General features: G+C 38.7%; 2 protein-coding genes across 4 annotated transcripts in view; one reads left to right on the forward strand and one right to left on the reverse strand.

Moving 5' to 3' along the window:
* The window catches only part of TMEM108 (transmembrane protein 108), a 640,726-nt gene that overhangs the window by 134,595 nt on the left and 480,299 nt on the right, over positions 1-25,832 (forward strand). The window lies entirely within an intron of this gene.
* LOC112932567 (melanoma-derived growth regulatory protein) lies at positions 25,273-25,530 on the reverse strand. Its single transcript, XM_026015538.2, has one exon. It carries the CDS (start codon positions 25,528-25,530, stop codon positions 25,273-25,275), a length of 258 nt encoding a protein of 85 aa, XP_025871323.2.

Genomic DNA, 25,832 nt, shown 5'->3' on the forward strand with positions numbered 1-25,832 from the left:
CTTTTTCTGACTTATTTTGCTTAGCATAATACTCTAGATCCATCCATGCTGTTGCAAATGGCAAGATTTCATTCTTTTTGTCGGGTTGAATAAAATTCCATTGTATATAGGTGTACCACATATTCTTTATTCATTCGTCTATTGATGAACACTTGGGCTGCTTCCATAGCTTGGCTATTGTAAATAATGCTGTTATAAACACAGGAGTGAATTAGTGTTCTTGTATTCATTGGGTAAATACCCAGGAGTGCAATTGCTGGATATTTCCATTTTTAACCATTTGAAGCACCTCAAACCGTTTTCCACAGGGGCTGAACCAGTTTTCACTCCCACCAACAGTGCACAAAGTTTCCTCTTGTTTCTGCAACCTCGCCGACACCTGTTGTTTCTTGTGTTGTTCATTTTAGCCATTCTGACAGGTGTGAGGTAACATCGCATTATAATGTTTTGATTTGCATATCCCTGATGGTAAGTGATGATGAACATCTCACATGTCTGTTAGCCAGGTTGTTCCAAATTCTGGAAGTTCTCAGTCTTTGGGAGAAAGAACAGAGCTCAGATACACCACCAGGTTGGCAAAACAAAGCAGTTGACACAACTGAGAATCCTTTTCTTTTTTTATAATTTTTTTTTTTTTTTTTTTTAATGATAGTCACAGAGAGAGAGAGAGAGGCAGAGACACAGGCGGAGGGAGAAGCAGGCTCCATGCACTGGGAGCCTGATGTGGGATTCGATCCCGGGTCTCCAGGATCGCGCCCTGGCCAAAGGCACGCGCCAAACCGCTGCGCCACCCAGGGATCCCTGAGAATCCTTTTCTGTGTCAGGATATTTATATACTCATTTTCATTTAATTTTTTAATAATTCAATAAAGTTAATATCATTCTTATTTTGAGGTGAGAAAATAGAAGCTCAAGTGTATGAAATGTTCAAAGAAGCTTTGATGGGAACTACAGAAGCACTAGTGAATTCACCACCAAAGCACTAGAGTTTAGTCTAACATCTTTGGTCAGTTTTTCTTTCCCTTAGTATCATTAAGTACTGTGTGAGCATCTGTGTGTGTGTGTGTGTGTGTGTGTGTGAATGTGTACATGCATGTGTATATGCTAAGTGTGAAGTTGTATATTTTTCTTAAAGATTTATTTATTTGAGGGGGGAGAAGTAGAGAGAGAATCCCCAAGCAGGCTCCCTGCTGAGCCTGGAGCCCCACAACATGGGGCTTGGTGCCAGGACCTCTGGATCATGACCTGAGCTGAAATCTGGAGTCAACTGCTTAACCAACTGAGCCACCCAGGTGCCCCAAAGTTGTATAATTTTTAATTTTTAATTTTAAAGATTGTTATGCAATAAAATTCCTTTTTTCTTTTGGTATACAGTTCTATGAATTTTGTGTGTCTGTGTTTGCTATTAATTTGCATTGTCATTCTTTTTTAAATGAAGTGTACTTGATGTGTGATGTTACTTAGTTTTAAGTATATAACATATAGATTAGACAATTCTATACATTACTCAGTTCTTGCCACAATAAGTGTAGTCACCATGTGTCACCACATAATATTATTATAAGATCATTGACTATATTCCCTAGCTGTACTTTTCATCTTCATGACTAATTTATTTTATGACTGGGAGTTTGTACTTCTTAGTTTCCTTCACCTATTTTGCCCATCCTCCTACTCCCCTTTCCTCTGATAACCACCAGTATTTAGGAGTCTGTTTCCGTTTTTTGTTCATTTGTTTTGTTTTTTAGATTCCACATAAAAATGAAATCATACAGTTTTTGTAATTGCCTATACAGTTTTATGAATTTTAACATATATATAATAGAACCACCATAAACTGTAAAAGAACAGTTTCATGACCCAAAGGAGCTCCCTTGTGCTGTTATCTTGTAGTCCTACCCTCTCCTCATCTCTACCTCCTGGCAACCACTGGTCTTTTCTCTATCAATATAATTTTATCTTTTGATAATGCCCTATAAATAGACTCAATAGTACCTAAACTTTTGAGATTGGCTTTGTTTTTGTTGTTTTTTAAATTTTATTTATTTATTTATGAGACACACACACACAGAGGCAGGGACATAGGCAGAGGGAGAAGCAGCCTCCATGCAGGGAACCTGATGTGAGACTTGATTCTGGGTCTCCAGGATCAAGCCCTGGGCTGAAAGGCAGTCCTAAACCACTGAGCCACCCGGGCTGCCCAAGATTGGCTTTATTTAGTCTGTATAATGCCTTTAAGATTTATCCAAGTTGTGTATATCAAAGTTCATTCCTTTTTATTGATAAATGGGATTCCATTGTATAGAATACCACAGTTTGTTTATTCATTTGTCCATTTGTGGTGGATGGATAGATGATTCTCTGAAAGACCTCCACATCCTAATCTCCAGAACCTGTGTTGTGGCATGTTATGATGTGTTATCTTTCATGGCAAGAGGAATTAAGACTGCTAATCATCTGAACTGGCCACTGATGACTTCAAAAATGGAAGGGACCATGAGCCAAATAGTGTAGACAGCCTCTAGAAACTGAAAAAGGCAAGAAAAATTCCCTACAGCCTTCAGATAGAATGCAGCCTGTCAAAAATTTGATTTTAGTCCAGTGAGACCCATTTCAGATTTCTCATTTCCAGAACTCCAAGATTTCATGTGGGTGTTATTTTAAGCCACTAAGTTTGTGGTAATTTTTTACAGTACTATAAAACTAGTACATCATTGAAGGACAACATTAAATTATTTCCAGTTTGGGGCAATTATGGATAGAGCTGCTATAAACATTTATGTACAGGTTTTTGTGTGAACATAAGATTTATTCAGGGAAAATACTCAGGAGTAGGATTGCTAGGTCATGTAAATGCATGTTTAACTTTATTAAAAAACTGCTAACCTGTTTTCTAGAGTATCTGTACCACTTTACATTCCTACTAGTTACATATGAGAGTTCTAGTTGTTTTGTATCCTCATCAGGTAGCATTATTTTAGCCATTCCATAGTTGGGTAGTTTTATTTATTTGTTATTTATTTATAGATTTTGTTTATTCACGAGAGACAGAGAGAGGCAGAGACATAGGCAGAGGGAGAAACAGGCTCCCCACAAAGAGCATGATTATGAGACTTGATCCTGGACCCGAGGATCACGACCTGAGTCAAAGGCAGATTCTCAACCGTTGAGCCACCCAGGCATCCCTGGGTGGTAGTTTTAATTTGCATTTCCCTAATAGCCAATGATGTTAAACATCTGTTTATGTGCCTGTCTGGTAACTTTATATCCTTTTTTAGTGAAGTGCCTAAATCTTTTGTCCATTTAAAAATTGGGTTATTTTATTATTGAGTTTTGAGAATTCTGTTTTCTATGTAGAAGTCCTTTACTGCATATGGAACTATTTGTGTGAGTCTATTTCTGACTATTCTGTTCTGTTCCATTGACCTATGTGTCTATTCCTTTGTCATTACTACACTGTTGATTTCCAGTAAGTCTTGAAATTGTAGTGTGATTCCTCCAGTTACTCTTCTTATCAATATATTTTCTACCTACTTCCTTTGCCTTTCCATATAAAATTTAAAATATGTATGTATACATCAACAAAAAGTCCTGCTTGGATTTTGTCTGTTATTAGTTAAATCTGTACATCACTTTGGGGAAATTGACATCTTTACCATCTCCATTTATTTTGATCTTAAGTTTTTTTATCAGCATTTTTTTTTTTTTAGTTTCCAGTATACAGACCCTGTCTTGTTTCATTTCTATTCCTTGAATTATTGTAAATGGTGTTGTCGTTTAAATTTCAGTTTTTATTTTACCTTGTTAGTATATAGAAATGCAATTGATTTTTTGCATGTGCTGACTTTATATACTGCAACCTTGCTTAATATACCTATTAGTTTTAGAAGCTTTTTATGGATTTCTTGAGATTTTCTATATAGGCAATCATGTCTGAAAATAGGGAGAGTTTTACTTCTTCCTTTCTAATTTCTATGCCTTTTATTTCTTAATTTTTCCACCCTTATTGCACTAGTTCTTCCTCTTCTATATTTAAGGCTGGAAACTTTTTAGTCCTAGGAGCTGCTGTAGCTATCTTGGGACCACAGAGGAGAGGGTTCCCAGAAGTGTCACCAACACCAAGGGTGCAGAGCAGAGGAGGTGAGGAAAAAAAAAAACACACCTTGGTATTATCATTTTGAGCTTTCAGTTAAATGTTATCTGAAACTAGTTAGATCTCTCCCTGAACCATCCAGTAACTGGGGCCAATATATTCCCTCCTATTGCTTACTGCATAGTGAGCTGAATTTTCTGACATTTTCAGTGGAAATATTTCTCATTTTATCAATACTATCATTTTGAATTTCCTCACATATTAAAAAACACTGATTAGTCATAACATATTTCTTTTTAAAGCATTTGCCTTTACCTTTTCCTTATGGGCCAAGGCAATCTTGTTATCCATATATCCATTTAATGTGATAAGCTGTCAATAAACTCAAATTCCTCTGGGGAGCTCTGACTATGAATAGCTGTTAGGTATTGTCACATGCCAAGAGCTCACAAACAGACATTTCATCTGATGGTTTCTCTACTATTTCTGATGGAATGTGTGTTTTGAGATGGAAGGTGCGGAGAGGTTGAAAGATGAGAAAGATGAGTGTATAAAGTTGTGGTAATATACTACAAGCTTTGGTTAAATTGTATCCATTGGAGGTAGCCCAGGGAACTTTATAACTCTTCTCTCATGAAGAGGTAATACACCTCATAATATCAATAGAATCTCCCAAGATGCCACTAAACCTGACTGATATCTCTCATCTGTATGCTAAAGTTCAAGGGATGTTGGACCCTCTTGGGGAGAGGGTGGCTTGCTAACAAAGTGCTGAAGGTGACTCAACCAATCACTTAAAAAACTGGCATTTGAATCCAGACTTGCCTGACTCCAAAGCACTTTATTTATCCTTGAGGGTACATGGTCACTTAAAACATGACCACGAAAACAAAACAAAACAAAAACAAAAAAACATGACCACGTAGAAGCACACATCTGAGCAAAACTTGTTGTATACCTGCTGGAAAACAACCAAGTTGTCTGTGTTCATCTCCTTCTATGCTACAAATTATTGCATTGAGATCATGGAGACCATAGTCTCTTCCATAGTGGCTGTAGACACCATAATAGATTAAATATGCTGGATATTCCTTGCTATCCCTTTCATTAAAAGGTGGGGTCTAATTCTCACTTCCTATTAATATTGCCTGACTTTAGTGTCTTGCTTGACCAATAAAATGCAACAGAAATGATCTTTAGGGACTCCTGGGACTAGGTCATAAAAAACCTTGCAGCTTCTGCCTGAGTCTTGAAACACACACTCTCTCTCTCAGAGCCCTGAGCTGCCATGTGAGAAGCCCAACTACACTGACAGTGTCAAGATGAAGAAATGTCGATGCTGCTGTTGACAATCCCCATTAGACTCACCCAACAAGGCACTAGAAATACGAGTGAAGCCATCTTGGCCACTTCTGTTATTCTGTGGGATGTCCTAACACAGGAATTTTCTCACAGATTGAAGGATCTGTTATCCAAGTGTTCTGGATGCAAGGATATACTTCAGCCATCCTCTGTCCAGGATATTTGGGTTTGTTTTCCATTTGCAGAAATCTCCTAGCCCGTTTGTTTCTACTCTCAGGGAATCTCCTTCTGATGATTGTATCACCCTTCCGCCCATTTCATTTAATTCACAGCACCAGCTTCCACCCATTCCCCTCTGGGATATACTAGCTTTTTCTCAGTAAGAACCATTTGCTTCCCATCAGTGTCAGAGTGCAGGTGGTGGTCCTGTGGAAAGAAAAATTTGAAAATACAATGGTTTGGTGGAGTGGGACAGGGGAAAATGGTTGTTTTGTTCTCCCCTGATGAGCCTATAAGAAGGCAAAGCAAAACCAAATAGACACAAGCCACCAGTTAGATTTTTCTCTAATCTCTGATGAGTTACCTTCTCATGGTCTCCAGGTTCTGGCAGTGTCCAGAATTGAATGATATGCCAAAGAAAATGCCACAGAAGCTCTCAGAGAACTGCCAGTTTTATTGGAGAAATGGGTCTCATATACAAAGCAGCATCTTTCACCATGAAAGTTTTTCTTCCAGGTGAAGGCACTGTTGGACCCACAGTCTCAATTCTCAAAGTCTCGATTCTCAAAGAATTTTGTTGAGGCAACAAGACATGCATCCAAGACCATCAAAAATCCGTACACTTCAGTGTATGATGAAATGGTAAAAAGTTGTGGGAGAGACAGCTAGGTCTTCCCTGGACTTGTAGAACAGCTATTTGAAAATCACCTCAAAAAGGGAATGGAGTTTCTACAGCTGTTCTCAAATTGCCACTTTGCCCAGATGACCTCTTTATGATCTGAAGACAATCTGCCTCTGAGAATTTGAAGTGTATTTATTTTTTTAATTTTTATTTATTTATGATAGTCACAGAGAGAGAGAGAGAGAGAGAGGCAGAGACAGAAGCAGGCTCCATGCAGCGGGAGCCTGACGTGGGATTTGATCCCGGGTCTCCAGGATCGTGCCCTGGGCCAAAGGCAGGCACCAAACTGCTGCACCACCCAGGGATCTCCCTGAAGTGTATATTTTTCACTGAGCAATAGGACAGGCACTCCCGCATTCTGAGAGGACGACCAACAGCTGACAAAGTGGAAAGGATCTATGCATGATTCTTGGCTTGGCTTGGTTTCATCTATTAAATATGTGGTTTTCTTTCATCCCAGCAAGTCCTCTGAAGTGCCTACAAGCCATAGGGTGAAAATGTGTCAGGAGCCCTGCAAAGAAGAGAATTATCTTTTACCTTTTGAGAGGTTATGGTAAGTGGTTTCATATGTCAGCTCTGGATTTGGACACCTTGAGTTTGAATCTCTGCTCCTCCACTCACTAGCTATGTGATCTGGGGCAAGTTAATTAAGATCTTTTTACTTCTTCTGAAAAAAATACATAAAATTCCTCCCTTATAGGGTTTCTTGAGTATTAAATTAGTTAATGCATATAAATACACTTAGGATGGTGGCTAGCACATAGTAATTGCTCCATAAATGCCAACTATTAGTATTCTTGCTGTTTACTCTTTGAGGATATCTCAAAAGACAAGCAATCTGTGATAGGTTTGCAGGCTAGGCTTTAATAAATGAAACACAAATGAATAGATGTGGTAACCTTTGGAAGCTTAAAGGAGGAAGTATTAAGGGGCAGCCCGGGTGGCTCAGTGGTTTAGCGCTGCCTTCAGCCCAGGGCCTGATCCTAGGGACTGGGGATCGAGTCCTGCATCGGGCTCCCTGCATGGAGCCTGCTTCTCCCTCTGCCTGTTTCTCTGCCTCTCTCTGTGTGTGTCTCTCATGAATAAATAAAAAAATTTTTAAAAGGAGGGAGTATTAAGATGTATTAAAAATAATGTTGCCTTACCTGGCAAGTATGAAGCACACGGAACTCACTATCCCAGGAGGTTATATAAGCCAAAAATGTAAATAGAATCAAGGAGAGATGAAACAGAACTCTGAATGGTAGGACATAAAATCAGTGCATGCTGAATTTCTGAGGCACAGAAAGCACCTGCCATTTCCATAGCACTTTCCTTGGCACCACCATTACAGAGAGCCAGCTCAGTTAAAGAATGGTGGGGCCTCACAGGAAACCTATTTAGATAGTGCTTGAAGAAGTTAGTGCTTTGACAGCTGAAGCCTTCCCGAGCTCATAGCTGGAAACCCCACACTGCCTGCCCAGAGAGGGTGCTTCCAAATATTTTGTTAAGCAAAAGAGTTCTCCAAACTCTGGGACCCATAATTGCCCCAAGATAGTGAAAAGAGCCTTGTTTTAGGAGTTTGGGTGATGGTGGTACTATTTTTGGTTGTCTACCCTGCAGCTATCGCCTCTTTTTCCTTGCTGACATGACCTTGAATGTGTTCAGGTGTCAAGGCACCCTATATCAAGTTCCAGAGGTTGCATCATGATGTGTCTAGACAATTGTCATCAACCCACTCCTCTTTGCAGTGACTCGTTTACTTGTGTTCACATGTTCTGGTTCTGGCCAAGGTAATATTAGAGGGATTAAGCTGAGAAACTTTGGTCAAGATTTTTCTCATATTAAAAAAAAAAAAAAGACTTGCAAATTTTATTCCTTCGTTCTTTCAACACCATTATGTGAAGGCGTGGTTTGTGGGGCTTCTATATCCTTTGCAGTCATGAAGGAAACTGAAAAGATATTTAGCCACAGTTCTGACTTTGGCAAGTGATGGAAACAACCTTAAGACAGCCTACTTCCAGACTTTGGATGTGAAATTACTAATTACTTGTATTGCTTATAAGCCACTTTTAGTTGGATATTGCATCGCTTGCAGATAAAAGTATCCTAACTGATGTAATTACTGTGTATGTTTTGTTCACCACCAACTAGTGCAGTGCTTGGCAAATGGCTAGGAGTTCAATACTAGTTTATTGAATTAGTGAAAGAACTACTCAATCTTACTGCTAAGTCTACTCTGTCCTGGTTCTAATGGTTCTGAGCCCTTGCCTGGCTAACCTGCCTGCAGGGGCAGTCACTTGTCCACTGAGCCTTTTCTTGCTCTTGCCAATTCTTTTGTGCTTGGAGTTATGCCCATGGTCGGTAGTGGCTCCTAGCTCTCCCTGAGACCAACTTCTGTCCAGATTGTGAAAGGATGGCCTGCTTTCATATCTTCTGTTGATGAGTTCCTACTGGAAAGGGTCTATGTATTACCTTCTGCTGAACTGTCTGGCTATGGACCACCTGCCTAGATTGCTAAATTTTGTCTATTTTTTTTTGTTCCATTCTCATATCTTGGGGACTATTTTATCTGCTTCCTTGAAGCACACCTTGCACCCCCACCCCACCCCAGCTATCATCATATCTCTTATATCTTGTCCAGAACTGGCAGTTGTGACCTGTATTCATTACCCAGTTCCACCCCCACCCCCTGATCTGGTATGGTCTAACCTTGGAGAGTGTTCCTCTTGATATACTCAGAAGTCATTTCTGTCCTCATCAGACAGAGTTTGGTGAGATGCTACGGTAGAATGACAAAAATTGCTTCTTCTGCAGGCTAGGAAGCTTTACTTGTGATCGTGTAATGTCAAGTAGAAGCTGAGCTAGTAGAAGAATAAGAAAATTATCCTCTACTCATTGTTCTTTTCTAAGATTAAAGAAAGGATCCCAGGCTTTTTGAAATCCCTATACAAGAACATTTCAGATTCACTGTTTATAAAATCAAAGAAAGTAAGCTTATTTTCAATTTTACTGAAATTACTGAGAATTAGGAATGATGGAAATGTTTTATAAATTATAAACTTGGGCAGCCCTGGTGGCTTAGTGGTTTAGCGCCACCTTCAGCAGGGTGTGATCCTGGAGACCAGGGATTGAGTCCCATGTTGGGCTCCCTGCATGGAGCCTGCATCTCCCTCTGCCTGTGTGTGTCTCTCTGTGTGTGTGTCTCTCATGAATAAATAAATAAAATCTTTAAAAATAATAAAAAATGAAATAAATTATAAACTTACAATGCCTATCACCAATAGAAGAGTAGTTCACCTGTGGCATATGTACAGAACATTAGTTTAATGAAAGTAAATGATATACAGCCATGAGGAATTTCAAAATGTAGTATTGAGTTAAAGAGGTCAGATACAAGCATGCTATATTTGTTTAAGGTTCAAAAAGAAGCAAACCAAATATATGTTTTTAAAAGTCAGGACAGAAGTTACCTGTTGTGAGACTAGAAGGCTGTGACCAGAAGGGAGCATGAGATAGGCATTTGAGATTCTGGTCATATTCTACTTTTTGTCCTGGAACCTGGTTACATGGATGTGTTTAGTGTGCAAAAATTCAACAAGCTATACACTTATAATATGAGCACATCTCTCTCTATATTATAATTCATTGAAAAGTTCAAAAATAGTTATATGGCATGGAAACAGGCCTGAATCAGAAAGCAAGCAAAGATTCACAGAATCCTAGTGGCAAAAATAAAGTCTCTCGTTTTATTTTATTTTTGATTGATTTGAACCAAAGAGAACACAAGCAGGAAGAGCAGCAAGCAGAGGGAGAGGGAGAAGCAGGCTCCCTCCTGAGCGGGGTGGGGCTCCATCCCAGTACCTTGGGATCATGACCTGAGCTGAAGGCAGAGGCTTAACCAACTGAGCCACCCAGGCAACTCAAAACCCCTCATTTCAAAGAGGGGAAGATTGAGTGCTCTGAAACCATTGAATCATTGAAGATCATGTCACATCAGACATTGCACCTACATCTGATTCTAGCCCAGGGCACTCTCATTGAGTGGGTATACAGGAACTTAGATTGTGACCAGAATCTAGTGATATTTCCTTCTGTGCATCTTTATTTCTTTTTGTTGGATTTGCTTGTGAATCAGGATTGGGGGAATTGTTTAGGCATGTTTATTACTAACAGATATCTTTGTTGCTTACCTGAGGTATATAAAGAAAAGCACAGATGAGCAGGGCTGGCAGTCACACAAGATCTCAAGCTCAGAAGAACTCTAGCCTTGATTTAATGCTCTGTTGTTTCCATCTTGAAATCCTTACTAATTTTTAAATAAAGCACCTAGCATTTTCAGGTTGTGTTGGTTCCTACAAATTATGTAGCTAGTCCTGCAAATAAATGTTGCTTTGTGGGCAGCTTGAGTGGCTCAGTGGTTTAGCGCTGCCATTAGCCCAGGGTGTGACCTGGAGGCCTAGGATTGGGTCCCACGTTGGGCTCCTTGCATGGAGCTGCTTCTCCCTCTGCCTGTGTCTTTGCCTCTCTCTCTGTGTGTCTCTCAGGAATAAATAAAATCTTTCCAAAAAAAAGTTGCTTTGTGTAATACAGGTGATATGCAAGTCAAGTATTTGTAATCAAGACTTATTTTAAGTGATTGAGGGAAATTTGTTACTTAAAGGTAAATCCTATACAACAACAAACTGGTTTTATACAAAGAATAATACCGTACTATTTGTATTGTTTTCTAAATTTCTATGCCACCAGTTAACTTAAAATGAGAAATCTTATGGAAAGTGAAATAATAAATAAGAATTTTGGTTGGAATCATCTAATTTAAGAACTGAAAAGAGATCTTCAAAATAATCCATCCCTCTTATTTAGCAGATGGAGAAAATGAAGTTTAAAGAAGAGAGTGATTTGCAAAGAAATTGAGTCAACTGTGTAGGTGGAAGTCAATCAAAATTGATCTGCATAGTGTAATATTTGAAGACTCAGTGATATTTGGAAATTGCTGGCAAAGTTTCTGGAGCACTTTTTTTCCATCCCAGAAAAAGCCTCGTAGCCCGGCCAAAACATTAAACTTTGCTTTATGCAGAATCATTTGCTAGAGAGAAAGCATACAGGGAAATTGATTACATTTTGTATAAAATAATTACCTTAATGTAGCATCTGCCATATACAATGTTCACTTGGAAACAGAAATGACTGTTAGAATGGCTCTGCCTCAAATAGTTTGTTAGCATCAACTTGACCCAGCTCAGAGTCTGCCACATGCAGATACCAGCATTGAACAAAGACCCTGGCATGTATCTGAAACACTGGGCTTGCATCTCAGCCCACCTGTTTGGCTTCACTGAATGGACTTAGTTGTCTGGGTCATGGCTTTGTTCTGTTTTTGATCAATGACATTTCTGAATCCAGAGAAAACATGAATGAATTAAAGCTTTTAATTAATTAATTAAAGCTGGTAGGGTCTAGGAGTTCTGTTAGGTGACAGAATGGAACATGCCTCTGTTCTCAGGGAGTCCACAGTCTGGTTAGAGAAGGAGGCATGGTTATAACTCAAGGCAGTGAGTACAACAGAACAGATACACAAAGGGTAGTGGGATGGTGGGGCTACTTGGTGGAGCCTTGCAGCAAAGCAGGCAGGAAAGAATTGCTTCCTTAGTCTTAAAGGATGAGCAGAAGTTAGTCTGATGAGGGCCTAAGAGAGGGATGACATGGCACGTGGGACAAAGAACTCCAGGAAAGAATGTGAACAGAGCCAGTGAATGGTTTTGAACAGAGAAGTGATTGATGCTTCAGAAAGATTGTGGCAGCAGCAGGGACAATGGATAGTGGGTGGTAAAGGGCAAGAAGGAAGGCAGTGGTCCAGGTATGCCCATCATTACCTTCCAAAATTTCTTTTCAGTGAGAGAAGCAGTATTATCAGAATCCAAGTCAAATAGGTGTTAGCATCCACTAGGAGGACTTTTGAAGTAATAGTAAGGAATTGTTTTGGAATAATTATGCTTGGGCCTTTCAAATCACACTCCATCCTAAATTCTAAGAAGGCAAATTATTAGATGTTATTGTCAAGGCTTCATTTTATATAAAACTTATAGTTATTGGGAGCCCCTTATACTACCAATGTATACAGTAGAGTGGTGTCCAAATTATAGAAATCAACATGGAATGTTTCTTTTCAAAATGATTATAGATTTATGGTAGAATATTTGCATGAATATTTCCCTGTCTTTGGACCTTTGATATTTTATTTCATCATTTCTTTTGGTGGAGAAGGGAACTTTAAACATAAAATAATATTAAAGGTAGGCTGTGAGAAGTCAATATTGGCAAGAGGGAGCCAATGCTGTCTGTCTCTACTCTGAAGAATTTAAAGCTGTGGGAAAGATCTGTCAGCATGGCAACCATGAAGACCAAAGTAGGTGCCCTGGCCAAGGACAGTGGAAAAGGAAGAAGGGAGGAGAGGCAAAACTTCATGTAAGCAGACCTCAGTGCAAAAGAGAAACTATAAAAGCACCTGACAGTCTCTATCCTCTGAGCATGTTACAGATTCACCTTAAATAAGACTGGGCTCATTTTGGGAAGGATTGTATCTACACACCTCACTATACAATGCAGCAGGGTTCTAGTTGTTTTTATGACATCCTAGTAAGAGCCATGCTATAAGGAGATGTTGAGTCCTTGGTCAGGAATGCATAATAATAATGAAAATTATACACTGTCATTCATTTAACATCTACTATATGCTGCAAACCATCCTAGGTGGATAGCCTGACTGAAATCTCATAGTCAGGGCAGTGATATCCAGACCAGAACCCAGGTCACAGGGCTGCCATGTTCATGCTCTTTCTATTGTACTATATTGTCTAGTGTTTGTAATCTAGCCTGGAGGTGTATGTGCACATGGAGATGGAAAAGCTGCCAAGACTCCAAGGAATGAATCTGAGGTAGTAGAATTTTAGGCATGTAAGAAGCCTGGGACTTTATCCAACTTTCTGAAAAACAGTACCAGCTAGGAAAGCTGTTCTGCCCAGATTAAAATACGCTATGGAATGTGGTTGTTGGGAAGATCTCGGATGACAAATGGTAAAGAGCCTGGCATACAGTGTGATTAATAAATGAACCAATATATAATGAATTAATAAAATATGAGCTCTGGAGGGCCTCTCACACTGCATATTTGAAGTCCTCCCTCTCTACTGCCTATCCCGTGAAAGCCACTACACACAGTACCTCACTACCACTTGATAGACTATAGGAGACTATGATTGTCTTCCTTGAGAATCCTGGGAGTGCCTTGGGTTTGGAGACCTAAGGGGCAGATTCATGGCTATTTCTGCCAGGCCCAAGGCATTCACCAGGTAGATTCTGGACAACCTTGTTCAGTCCTAAGTTTCTATTTTTCACTAGTGATACTCTCACCCAGGGCTGGGGCAGGAAGCTTGCTTCCAGATGCAACTTTCTAATCCCAGACCACAGAGTGGGTAGAGAACTGTTCTGGTTTCCTGCCCATGACTTTGCTTCCTGCCCAGGCATTAAAAGATCTCTTCAGGTGTATCTAAGACTCACATACTGAGGGCTTCATAGTTTTAACTCCTACCTACTACACTATCTGAAGTCTTCTTTGCTTCTGGTTTCTGGGAATTCCTCTTTCTTGTTTGCATGCATATTAAAGTGAAATCTTGTTAAGAATGCTCAGTTCAGGCCCTCACTGAATGGCCCCAGGGCTACTAGAAATTTAGGCAACTAATCCTGGACTTGCTTAAATCCAGACTTCCCTAAATCAGAGACAGGAAAAGAAAGAATTTACATTCTGCCTAGGGCCAAGGTCTTTTGATTTCTAATGGAGAGACATGCTGAACTCACACCTGAACGAGGCTACGTGGCTCTCCCAGGTAAACAACAAATCCAGCTTTGTTTCAGACATTTGGTCATCTTTGTTTCTTACTGTTGTCTTTCACATATCCTTTCTGTATATTTGGAAAAGAACTGGGAGTAGGATTTGTTAACGACTGCTAAGTCTGCCACTTTTTTCTAGACAGCTGGGTAATACTACAGCATTTACAATGTTGGCTCACACTGTAATACTCCACAAAGGCCCTGAAGGTTAGGGAAAAACAGCCACAAGTAATTAAACAAGGAGTGCCCAAAGCGCCTTTTATAAGATATAGAAAGGCTCTCAGCTGCCCTGGCCAAGGGCATGACTTGCTCTTCAACCCAAAGTCACAGAGGCAGAAGGGCTACTTTCTGTGTAGTCAGGAATCTGGGTTCCCCCATCAGCAACCATATGTGTTTGGGAACATTCATCAGCTAGGGAACTCGCTGAGCTGGAAAAAGAGACTTTCCACAGGACAGCTCAAAATATTTTAAACTTATGGAAAACTGGTAGTGACTTTCTTAATGTGCCAGCTGCTGACAAGCATTTTTGTTTAAAGATATACCAGGTCGAAAATAAAATGTTTCAAGGAACATTTCAGTGGATAAAAGTTGGCTGTTCCAGGTGTCACTTGAAACAAAAGTCACCCTCAGTAATAAGGCATCTATGTGGGCACCAACAGTGACTACTACAATATTCATTTCAAAGCCTATTTCATGTAGGCTTTTCTTTTTAGGAAATTCATCAGTCCCCTTAAAATGGTGTGTAGCTGATATCTACATTAGTTTCTTAGTCTTGAAAAATGCTCTATGAAATATGCATTGAGGCAGAGCAAGGTCCTCTACCCAGTTTGTGCTATTAACTTGAACCTGATAGATAGCACCCTTCTTTGTGGAATTGTGTTTTTTGACTATAATAATAATGATGCAACCTACCACACATATATATTGTGCTCTTCCTCAGAGTAAAAACTATGTAAACTAAAATCTTGTGTACCTTTAACATTTGTGGGGTCCAATGCAAGAGCACCAATGGAGGCCTACATATCACATATCAAAGTATTTTAAGGGTATAAATCATGCTAACAAACTGTTAAATAAGTTGTATCTCTCTACATTCATGTATATGCATTCATAACATCCTGGAAGAGCAAATTTGAGTTTATAATTTTCAGATTTCTTGAAGTGTCATGCTGGAATGAGGTGGCCAGTGGAGAGTAGACCCCCCCACACACACCCAACCTATGACCCACCTCCCCACCTCTTGCATGCCTAGTCTAGTCTGTTCTGTGAGGGACCTTGTATATTAGTCTACTTGGGTTGCCATAACAAAATACCACAGCCTGGGATTAAATAACAGAAATTTATTTTCTTATAGTTCTGGAGGTTGGAAGTCCCAGATAAGGTGCCAGCTAACTTGGCTCATGCCTTGCAGATGGCTGCCTTCTTGCAACATACACGCATGGCCTTTCCTCTGTGGCATATGGAGAGTGGGAACTCTCCTTCAAGCCCTGGCCATTCAGGGCTAATTGCTACAGAGGTTGTGGTTGACTTCCTGGGCTGGTTGCTACAAGCTGTGGGTCAGAGTTCTATTTTCATATATGATCTAGCCATTGTCCATTTGTATATTTAATCTCTCAGAATCTAGCCACCATCTTGTCAGGGAGCTTCCCATGTGGAGACGACCTTAAGGTCTCACAGCAGCCAAAACCAACTTGCCAACTCTGTGAGTGAACTACTTGGAGGCATATCCCATAGTCCGAGCCAAGCCTTCAGATGACTACAGTCCTAGCTGACATTGGACTACAACCTCATGAGATACCTTGAACCAGAACCACCCTGATAAGCTACTCCCAAACTCAAAATTTACAGAAACCAAGAAAGATAAAAATGATAATTCTGTTAACCCATTGAGTTTTATGGTGATTTTCTATGCAGCATTAGATAACTCTTGAAGGAGAAGAGTGCAGCAGAAAAGAGGCCATCCCAAAACCTTCCGAGGTGTGGGGCCCAGGACGGGAGTTTCTATTGCCTGGATCTAAGGATGCTACTGATGAAAGGATTTTTTTTTTGGTACCTAAGTATTTCATAGGGAAGGATCAGCCTATTTATATAAATTAGGAACTTGGAGGACTCTAAGGGGTTTGAGGTCAGAAAATTGTTTTACAAAGCAATAACAAAAGAGCCTTTTGTCTGGAGTGCACAAACAAACTAAAATGTAATGAGACCATTTATGTGCTTAGTTGTGTAAACATACAAAAATGTACATATTTTGGAATAGTCATAGTGGAAGATCTGCTTAAAACAATAATGCTGTCTGTCACTTTTCAAAAATGCCTGTGAAACCTCTCTTTCAAAATTGCCCACAAAGCTGGATTATGAGCTTCCTGTGAAGCCAGAGTTATCACTCAAACTGAGACTTGGTTTGTGACCCCAGACAGCGTTTCCCAGCTTGATCACCCAACCTACTCTGCAGACTTTGCTTTGAATGGCTTAGAATTGTTTCCAAAACTCACATCCCCCCTCTGAGGATACATGTCAGAGTTATCTTTCTAAAACACATCATGGATCATGTGCTTCAGTGGCTCTTGGTTGCACAGAGAATTAAGCCCCAGCTTCTCAGCCAGATTTGCAAAACTTTATATAATACCCAACCCCCACCTCATTTTCTAGGTCTATCTTCCTGGAACACATGATGCCCTTGCCACTTACAGATGACAGGTACATTTACTGAGCTCTTATGATGTGCTTCACACTGTGCTAAGAGCTTTATATCATATCTCATTTTCTCTTTATATGATTTTGTAAGGTAAATGTTAATCTCTATAGTACAGATAATAAAACAGTGATCACTAGCACTTTGTACAGTGCTTACAATGTGTTAAGCCACTGTCCAATGGAAATATAATGTGAGCCATTTATATGATTTAAAATTTTCTGACTATTAAAAAGTAAAAAGAAACAAGTGAAATTTGTTTCAATAAAATGTTTTATCAGTGGGCTTGTAATAAATAGAGACCGATTGATATATTTTTTCTTCTTCTTCTTGGCAAAGTATTAACTCTTTCAAATCCACTATGTATTTTACACCTACATCATGTCACAATTTGAACTCTAAATTTTTATTGAAAATAATTGACCCCATGGGATCCCTGGGTGGCGCAGCGGTTTGGCGCCTGCCTTTGGCCCAGGGCACGATCCTGGAGACCCGGGATCGAATCCCACGTCAGGCTCCCGGTGCATGGAGCCTGCTTCTCCCTCTGCCTTTATCTCTGCCTTGTCTCTGCCTTGTCTCTGCCTCTCTCTATATATATGACTATCATAAATAAATAATAAAAAAAAAATAAGAAAATAATTGACCTCTATTTAGATTTCATAAAAAGTACAGTGGAAAAATTAATTTCACATACCCAAGTTATTCCAAACATACTTTAAAGATTTCTAGTTATTCCAAACATACTTTAAAGATTTCTAGTACCTGAATATCAAATATCAAATATCAAAAATCATTTCCTTTTCTACTCTTATCCATATTGATAAAACTGCTTCAATTGAAAACTTTTAATTTCAATTTCAATCAATTAAAATTAAATAAAATAAAAAATTTGTTTTCCAGGGCACTAGTCACATACCAAGTACTTGATGGTCATATGTGTTAAGGGACTGCTATGTTGGGAAGTACAACTCTGAGCACTTTACTGTTGTCAGCACAAATGTAGGAAGTAGATGCTATTATTATGAGAATGGTTGATTTGCCCAATGCAACTTAGCTAATATCTTGGAGTCAGGATTTGAACTCAGGATTATTTATGTCCAAAGCCTAAGTTTTTATCCACTGTATTAGGTTCATACACTTAATTTCTCACTATTCTCTTTTAATGCTTACTTTCTTATTTCTGGTCCTTTTTATTAGATGTTCTCTCTGTCTGGAATGCTTTGCAAGGCCCATTTTGAGTCTTGTCCATTCCTTTGGACAGGCATGTGATCACATTTTCAGTAAATATTAACAGCCATTTTTTTTAAGACTTTAATTATTTGAGAGAAACAATGCATGTGAGAGAGCACAAACAAGGAAAGGGGCAGAGGGATAAGCAGACTGCCACTGAACAGGGAGTCCAATGTGGGACTTGATCCCAGGACCCTGGGATCATGACTGAGCTAAAGTCAGATGCTTAACCAATTAAACCACTGAGGCATCCTAACAGTCATTTTTTAAAATATCTCCCATGTAGGGTATAGCAGCGATCAAGAAAGATGTAGCCCCTGCCCCCAAAGGGCTTATGGTTGAGAATAACATGTTACAAACTTTGATCTCAGGACCTTGTAGCACTCTAAAATTTCAGGACCACAAAGGGCTTCTGATTATATGAGTTATTGCTGTCAATGATTATTGTATTAGAGATTAAAACAAGGAAACTTTAAACATATTTATTAATCCATTTAAAAATAACGTAATGGGAGGTCTGCTAAAAAGATGTAGGAGGACACTAAGCTCACCCTGACTCACACATACAACTAGATAATATTCACATCAGTATAAATAACCCAGGAAGCATCCAAAGACTGGCAGATAAACTCCACAACTAGACGTAGAGAGGAGGCCACATCAAAAAAAGTAGGAAGGGTGAAGAGGAAGTCTGGGAGCAAAACAGACTGTAGCTGTCTATGGTGGGGAAGGAGCCAGTGGTGTGGAGAAGGGTGGAAAACAGATTTTTACACTGGGGAGCCCACAACTGGGGAGGATGAATCCCTAAAACATTTGCCTTGAAAGCAAGAGAGGCCAAATTGCATGAGTTCTTACATCCAGTGGGACTTAAAGCCTGGAATTTTAAAAATGGCTGGGCTCCATTCTGGGAGAGCATGGAGGGCATTAGGAAGCAGAGCCCCCACCCTTAAAAAAACAGCACAACAAACAGCCTGTGCAGATACAGCTTAGAACCAGGAGTTTGAAAAATGGAGGGGGTCGGGTGCAGATGCAAGGGAGAGTGATTTGCTCATCTCAGAACATCCCCAAAGAGATAGGGATCATGGGAACTCCAGGAACAAAGGAGCTGGCAGATGCCATTTCCCTCCCATGTCTCCTAGCATAAACAACGGCCACCTGGGTGAACCAGTATGTCATACATTACCTAACTTGCTTACACCATGCCCTCCCTCCCCCTCCCACCCCCATACCTTACTCCAGCACTATAGGCACGTCCCCCAAGAAGACAAGTGCAAACCCTGCCAACGCCACATTTCTTGACCTGTGTGCTTTGGAGAACCTCATTTCTGGCTGTAGATCTCCTTTTGCAAGTAAACCACTGAACACCTTGTTAAAACATGCTCATCTCCTGCTAGGGACCAAACGCTACCCATAATAGGCAAAGAGAGTCTCTGCAGACAAATGGACTGAAGGATTGCCCAAGACTCAACAACAGAGCACATGCAACACACATAGGAGATACTTCCTGAAATGCCAGGCCCTTGGGAACAGGTAACATTGCACTGAAGGGCACTATAGGACCTCTTCTTCATAAGGCTATTATTTTTAAGAGCAAGAGAAGTAGCTGACTTTAATAACACAGAGAAACCGACAAAGAATGTCAGACAACATCAGGAGACAGAGAAATATCTCCTGAATGAAAGAACATGACTATAGCAAGAGAACAAAGCCAAATGGAAATAAGTAATATGCCTGATAGAGAATTTAAAGTAATGATCATAAAGATACATCATGGGATGTATCATCACATCATCACATCATGGGATGTGAGAAAAGAGTAGAGAACATCAGAGATTTAAAAAATAGAAATCAAGAATATAATAAATGAAATTAAAAATACACTTGTTGGAAAAAATAGTAAATTAGATGAAGCAGAGGAATGAATTAATGACCTGGAAGGCAGAGTGATGGAAAGTAACCAAGCTGAGTAAAGGAGAGAAAAGAAAATTATGCAAATTGGGAATAGTCTTAGAGAACTCAGTGACTCTATCAAGTGTAATAACATTTGCATTATGGGGATAGAAGAAGAAGAAGACGGAGAAGGAGAAGAAAGAGAAAAGGTGGCAGAAAATTTATTTGATGAAATAACAGCTGGAAACTTCCCTATGTGCAGAAGGAAACAAATATCTAGATTCAGGAATCCCCTCCAAATTCAACTCAAGGAGGTTCACATCAAGAAACATAGTAACTAAATGGCAAAAAGTAGCTATAAAGAAAAAAATTACAAGAGAAAAGACAGTTACATACAAAGGAACCCCTATAAGGCTATCAGTAGAATAGCCTTGGATCTTCAGCAGAAACTTTGCAGGCCAGAAGAAAGTGGCATAATCTATTCATAATACTAAAAGGGACACATCTGCAGCCGAGAATACTCTATTCTGCAAGGTTATCATTCAAAATAGAAGGAAAGATAATTTCCCAAACAAAAACAAAGAGTTCATTACTATTAACCCAACCCTTCAAGAAATATTAAAGGGAACTTTTTGAGTGGAAAGGAGAGACCATGAATGAAAGAATAAAAAGTAAAAAAAAAAAAAAAATTAAAAAAATAGTAAAAATATAATTTTCCATAAAAAGCAGTCAAAGCAGTCATAACATAAATAAATATAAAACATCACATTATATACCTAAAATGTGGGGAGGAGAGAAGGGTTTAAACTTAAGTGATCATCAATTTAAGATAGAATGCTATATGCAGAAGATGTTATATACAAACCTAAATGGTAACTACAAAATCAAAAACCACTAATAGATATGCAAAGAATAAACAGAAAAGTATCCAACTATATCACTAATAAAAGCCAACAAATTATGAGAGAGAAAAAGGATAAGAGAAAATATACAGAAATAACACAAAATAAGTAATAAAATGGCACTAACTACATATCTATCAATAATTACTCTAAATGTAAATGGACTAAATGCTCTAATAAAAAGACATAGAATGAAGAAGTGGATAAAAAAAGAAGACTCCTCTATATGCTGCCTATAAGAGACTTATTTTAGACCAAAAAACACATGCAGATTGAAAGTGAAGGAATGGAGAAACATTTATCACACAAATGGATGTCAGAAGAAAACTAAGGTAGCAATACTTATATCAGACAAAATAGACTTTTAAAACAAAGACTATAATCAAAGACAAAGGGGAACCTGGGAGGTTCAGTCTCTTAAGCATCTGACTCTTGATTTCCACTCAGGTCATGGTCTCAGGGTCCTGGGATTGAGCCCCACATTGAGCTCTGTGTTCAGTAGGAAGTCTGCTTGGGGATTCTCCCTCTCTTGCTCCCTCTGTCCTTACCCCCACTCACAGACATTTCTCTCTCTCAAATAAATAAATAAATCTTAAAAAAACACAAGACACAAAGAAGGATATTATATACTAATAAAGGGGACAATGCAACAGCACGATATAAGAATCGTAAATATTTGTGCACCCAATATGGGAGCTCCCAAATACATGAAGCAGTTAATAACAAACAGAATGGAAATAACTGATAATATTACAATAATAGTAGGGGACTTTAACACCCAATTTACATCAATGGACAGATCATGCAAACAGAAAACCAACAAGAAACCAGTGTCTTTGAATAATATACTGGACCAGATGGATTTGACAGACATATTCAGAACATTCCATCCTAAAAACAGCAGAATACACATTCTTCTCAAGTGCACACAAAACATTCTCTGGGATAGATCACATATTAGGCCACAAAACAAGTCCATAATTTCAAAAAAATCAAAGTCATACCATGCATCTTTTCTTTTTCTTTTTTTAAAGTTTCTATTTCAATTCCAGTTAGTTAATACATAGCGTAATATTAGTTTCAGGTGTACAATTTAGTGATAAAATATTTACATACAAAACTCAGGGATTATCACAACAAGTGTACTTGTTAATCCCCAACCCCTACTTAACCCATAGATACTACATCTTTATCTATTTATCAATGGACATTTGGGCTTTTTCCATAATTTAACTATTGTTGATGCCGCTATAAACACTGGGGTGCATTTATTCCTTTGAATTAGTATTTTTGTATTGTTTGGGTAAATACCTAGTAGTACAATTGCTGGATCACAAGGTAGTTCTATTTTTAACTTTTTGAGGAAGCTCCATGCTGTTTTCCAGAGTGGCTGCTCCAGTTTGCATTCCCACCAACAGTGCAAGAGGATTCCCATTTCTACACATCCTCACCAATACCTGTTGTTCTTGTGTTAATTCCAGCCATTATGACAGGTTTGAACTGATATTTCATTGTACTTTTGATTCACATTTCCCTGATGATAAGTGATATTGAGCATCTTTTCATGTGTCTGTTGGCCATCTATATATCTTCTTTGGAAAAATATCTATTCCTGTCTTCTGCTTTTTTTTTTTTTTTTTTTTTTTTTTTTTTTTTGAGACAGCAAGAGTTCAGGAGGGTAGAGAGAGGGAGAGAGAGAATCTGAAGCAGACTCCACATCCAGCACGGACCTCCACACAGGGCTTGATCTCATGACCTGAGCTGAAATAAGAGTCAGATGCTTAACCAAATGAGCCACCCAGGCACCTGTCTTCTGCTCATTTTTAATTGGATTATTTATTTTTGGGTTGTTGAGTTTTATAAGTTCTTTATATATTTTGGATACTAACCCTTTATCAGTTATGTCATTTGTAAATATCTTCTCTCATGCTGTTAATTGACTTTTAGTTTTGTTGATTGTTTCCTTCACTGTGCAGAAGCTTTTTATTTTGATGACATCTCACTAGTTTATTTTTGCTTTTGTTTCCCTTGCCTCAGGAAACATCTAGAAAGAAGTTGCTATGGCCCAGGTAAATGAGGCTACTGCCTGTGTTCTCCTCTAGGATTTTGATGGTTTCCTATCTTATATTTAGTTCTTTAATCCATTTTGAATTTATTTTTGTGTATGGTGTAAGAAAGTGATTCAGCTTTATTCTTTTGCATGTAGCTGTCCAGTCATTCACTGAACAGTGGTGACAGTAGACATCCCTGTCTTCTCCCAGACTATAGAGGAAAAGGTCTTAGTTTTTCCCCAATTTGGATATTAGCTGTGGGCCTTTCATATGCGGCCTTTATGATGTTGAGGTAATTTCCTTCTAACCCTACTCTGTTGAGGGTTTTTATCATGAATCTGATGTTTAACTTTGTCAAATGCTTTTCCTGCATCTATTGAGAGGATCATATGGTTCTTATCCTTTTATTAATGTGGCGTATCATGTTGATTGATCTGTAAATACTGCATCACCCTTGCAGCCCAGGTATAAATCCCACTTGATCATAGTGAATGATTCTTTTAGTGTGTTGCTGTATTCAGTCAGCTAGTATTTTTTTTTTTTTATAATTTATGTTTTTTTTAAATATTTTTTTTTAATTTTTATTTATTTATGATAGTCACAGAGAGAGAGAGAGAGAGAGGCAGAGACACAGGCAGAGGGAGAAGCAGGCTCCATGCACCGGGAGCCCGACGTGGGATTCGATCCCGGGTCTCCAGGATCGCGCCCTGGGCCAAAGGCAGGCGCCAAACTGCTGCGCCACCCAGGGATCCCCAGTCAGCTAGTATTTTATTGAGAATTTTTACATCCATATTCATCAAGGATATTGGCCTGTAGTTTACTTTTTTGGTGGAGTCTTTATCTAGTATTGTTATCAGGGTAAATAACATGGTCTTGTAGAATGAATTTGGAAATATTTCTTCATTTTCTGTTTTTTGGAATAGTTTGGAATAGTTATTAACGCTTCTTTAAATGTTTGGTAAAATTTGCCTATGAAGACGTCTGGCCCTGGACTTTTGTTTGTTGGGAGATTTTTAATTACTGGTTGAATTTTTTTGCTACTTATTGGTCTGTTCAAGGTTTCTTCTTCCTGTTTCAATTTTGGTAGTTTATATGTTTCTAGGAATTTATCCATTTCTTCCAGGTTGTCCAATTTGTGGGCATATAGTTTTTCATGATATTCTCTTATAATTCTTTGTATTTATGTGGTGTTCGTTGTTATTTCTCCTCTGTCTTTTTGTCATTTTATTATTTGAGTCCTTTGTCTTTTATTTTTAATAAATCTGGTTAGGAGTTTATCAATTTTATTATTTTTTTATTTTTTTTTTCAAAGAACAAGCTCCTAGTTTCATTGATTTGTTCTATTAGTTTTTATATCATTTATTTCTGCTCTAATCTTTATTTCCTTCCTTCTGTTTGCTTTAGGCTTCATTTCTTCTTCTTTACCGAGCTCCTTTAGGTTATGTTGTTTACTTGAGATTTTTCCTTTTACTTGTGGTAAGCCTGTATTGCTATAAACTTCCCTCTTTGTTCTGCTTTTGCTGTATCCAAAACCCATAGGTTTTGGACTGCTGTGTTTTCATTTTCATTTGTTTCCAAGTATTTTTTTCATTTTTTCTTTAATTTCCTGGTTAACCCATTCATTCTTTAGTAGGATGTTCTTTAACTTGCATGTATTTGTAGCCTTTCCAAATTCTTCCTATGGCTAACTTAAACTTTCATAGCATTGTGGTCTAAAAATATGCCTAGTATGTTCTCAATTTTTTTGTACTTGTTGAGGCCTGATTTGTGACCCAGTATGTGATCTATTCTATAGAATGTCCTATGTGCCCTTGAAACGAATGTGTATTCTGCTGCTTTAGGATGATGTTCTGAATATATCTGTTAAGCCCATCTGGTCCAGTGTGTCATTCAGAGGCACTGTTTCCTTGTTGATTTTCTGTTTAGATTATCTGTCCATTGATATAGCATAGTGTTAAAGTCTCCTACTATTATTGTATTATTATCAATGGGTTCCTTTATATTGGTTATTAATTGTTTTATGTATTTCAGTGCTCCTATGTTGGGTGCACAAATATTTACAATTGTTAGATCATTTTGGATCATCCCCTTTATTATGATATAGTACCTTCTTCATCTTCTGTTACAGTCTTTGGTATAAAGTCTAGTTTGTCTGATACAAGTATTGATTGCAACTCCGGCTTTCTTTTGATGTCCATTTGCATGATAAATGTTTATCCCCTCACTTTTTTTTTTTTTTTTTTTTTTTTTTTGCACTTGGCTGATATATTTGCATAAAGCCAGAAGGAAAAAAAAAACCACCACACACACACACACACAGCAGGGACAGTGGTAGGCTGAGCTCACTGGCAGTAGAAATCCCATTTATCCGTCTTCACATCGATTTTGCCAGGTTTCAGGGTCTGGTCCTCACGTACAACACTACTGGGGAAATAGCCCAGGCGAGCAGCTAGATCTCCATAGTAATCTCCCTGAACACTGCCTCCCCAGAAGAGCCGCCCTCGGCCCTTCAGCTTGGAGAAGACATACACAACTTGGCCCCTGTGTATGGTCAGGAAATGGTAGTCGGGGGCTACGTAGTCCAGAAGGGCCACAGCCATGGAGTATCCCCTCACTTTCAAACTGCAGATGTTTTTAGGTATGAAATGGGTCCCTTATAGGGAACATATAGATGGGTCTTGTTTTTTCATCCATTCTGATTCCCCGTGTCTTTTGATTGGAGTATTTAGTCCATTTTAATTCAGGGTAATTATTGATAGAAATGCATTTAGTGACATTTCATTACTTGTTTTGTTGTTGTTTCTGGAGATTTTCTCTGATCCTTTCTTGTCTTTGTCACTTTTGGTCTTTCCTATCCACTCAGAGTCCTCCTTAATATTTCTTTTAGGACTGGATTAGTTGT

This window comes from Vulpes vulpes, chromosome 11 (genome assembly GCF_048418805.1).
Source record: "Vulpes vulpes isolate BD-2025 chromosome 11, VulVul3, whole genome shotgun sequence".
NCBI classification, from domain to species: domain Eukaryota; kingdom Metazoa; phylum Chordata; class Mammalia; order Carnivora; family Canidae; genus Vulpes; species Vulpes vulpes.

What these genes read in the sequence shown, in the direction of transcription:
- LOC112932567 (XM_026015538.2), bottom strand. Translation starts at nt 25,530, where the DNA reads ATGGCTGTGGCCCTTCTGGACTACGTAGCCCCCGACTACCATTTCCTG.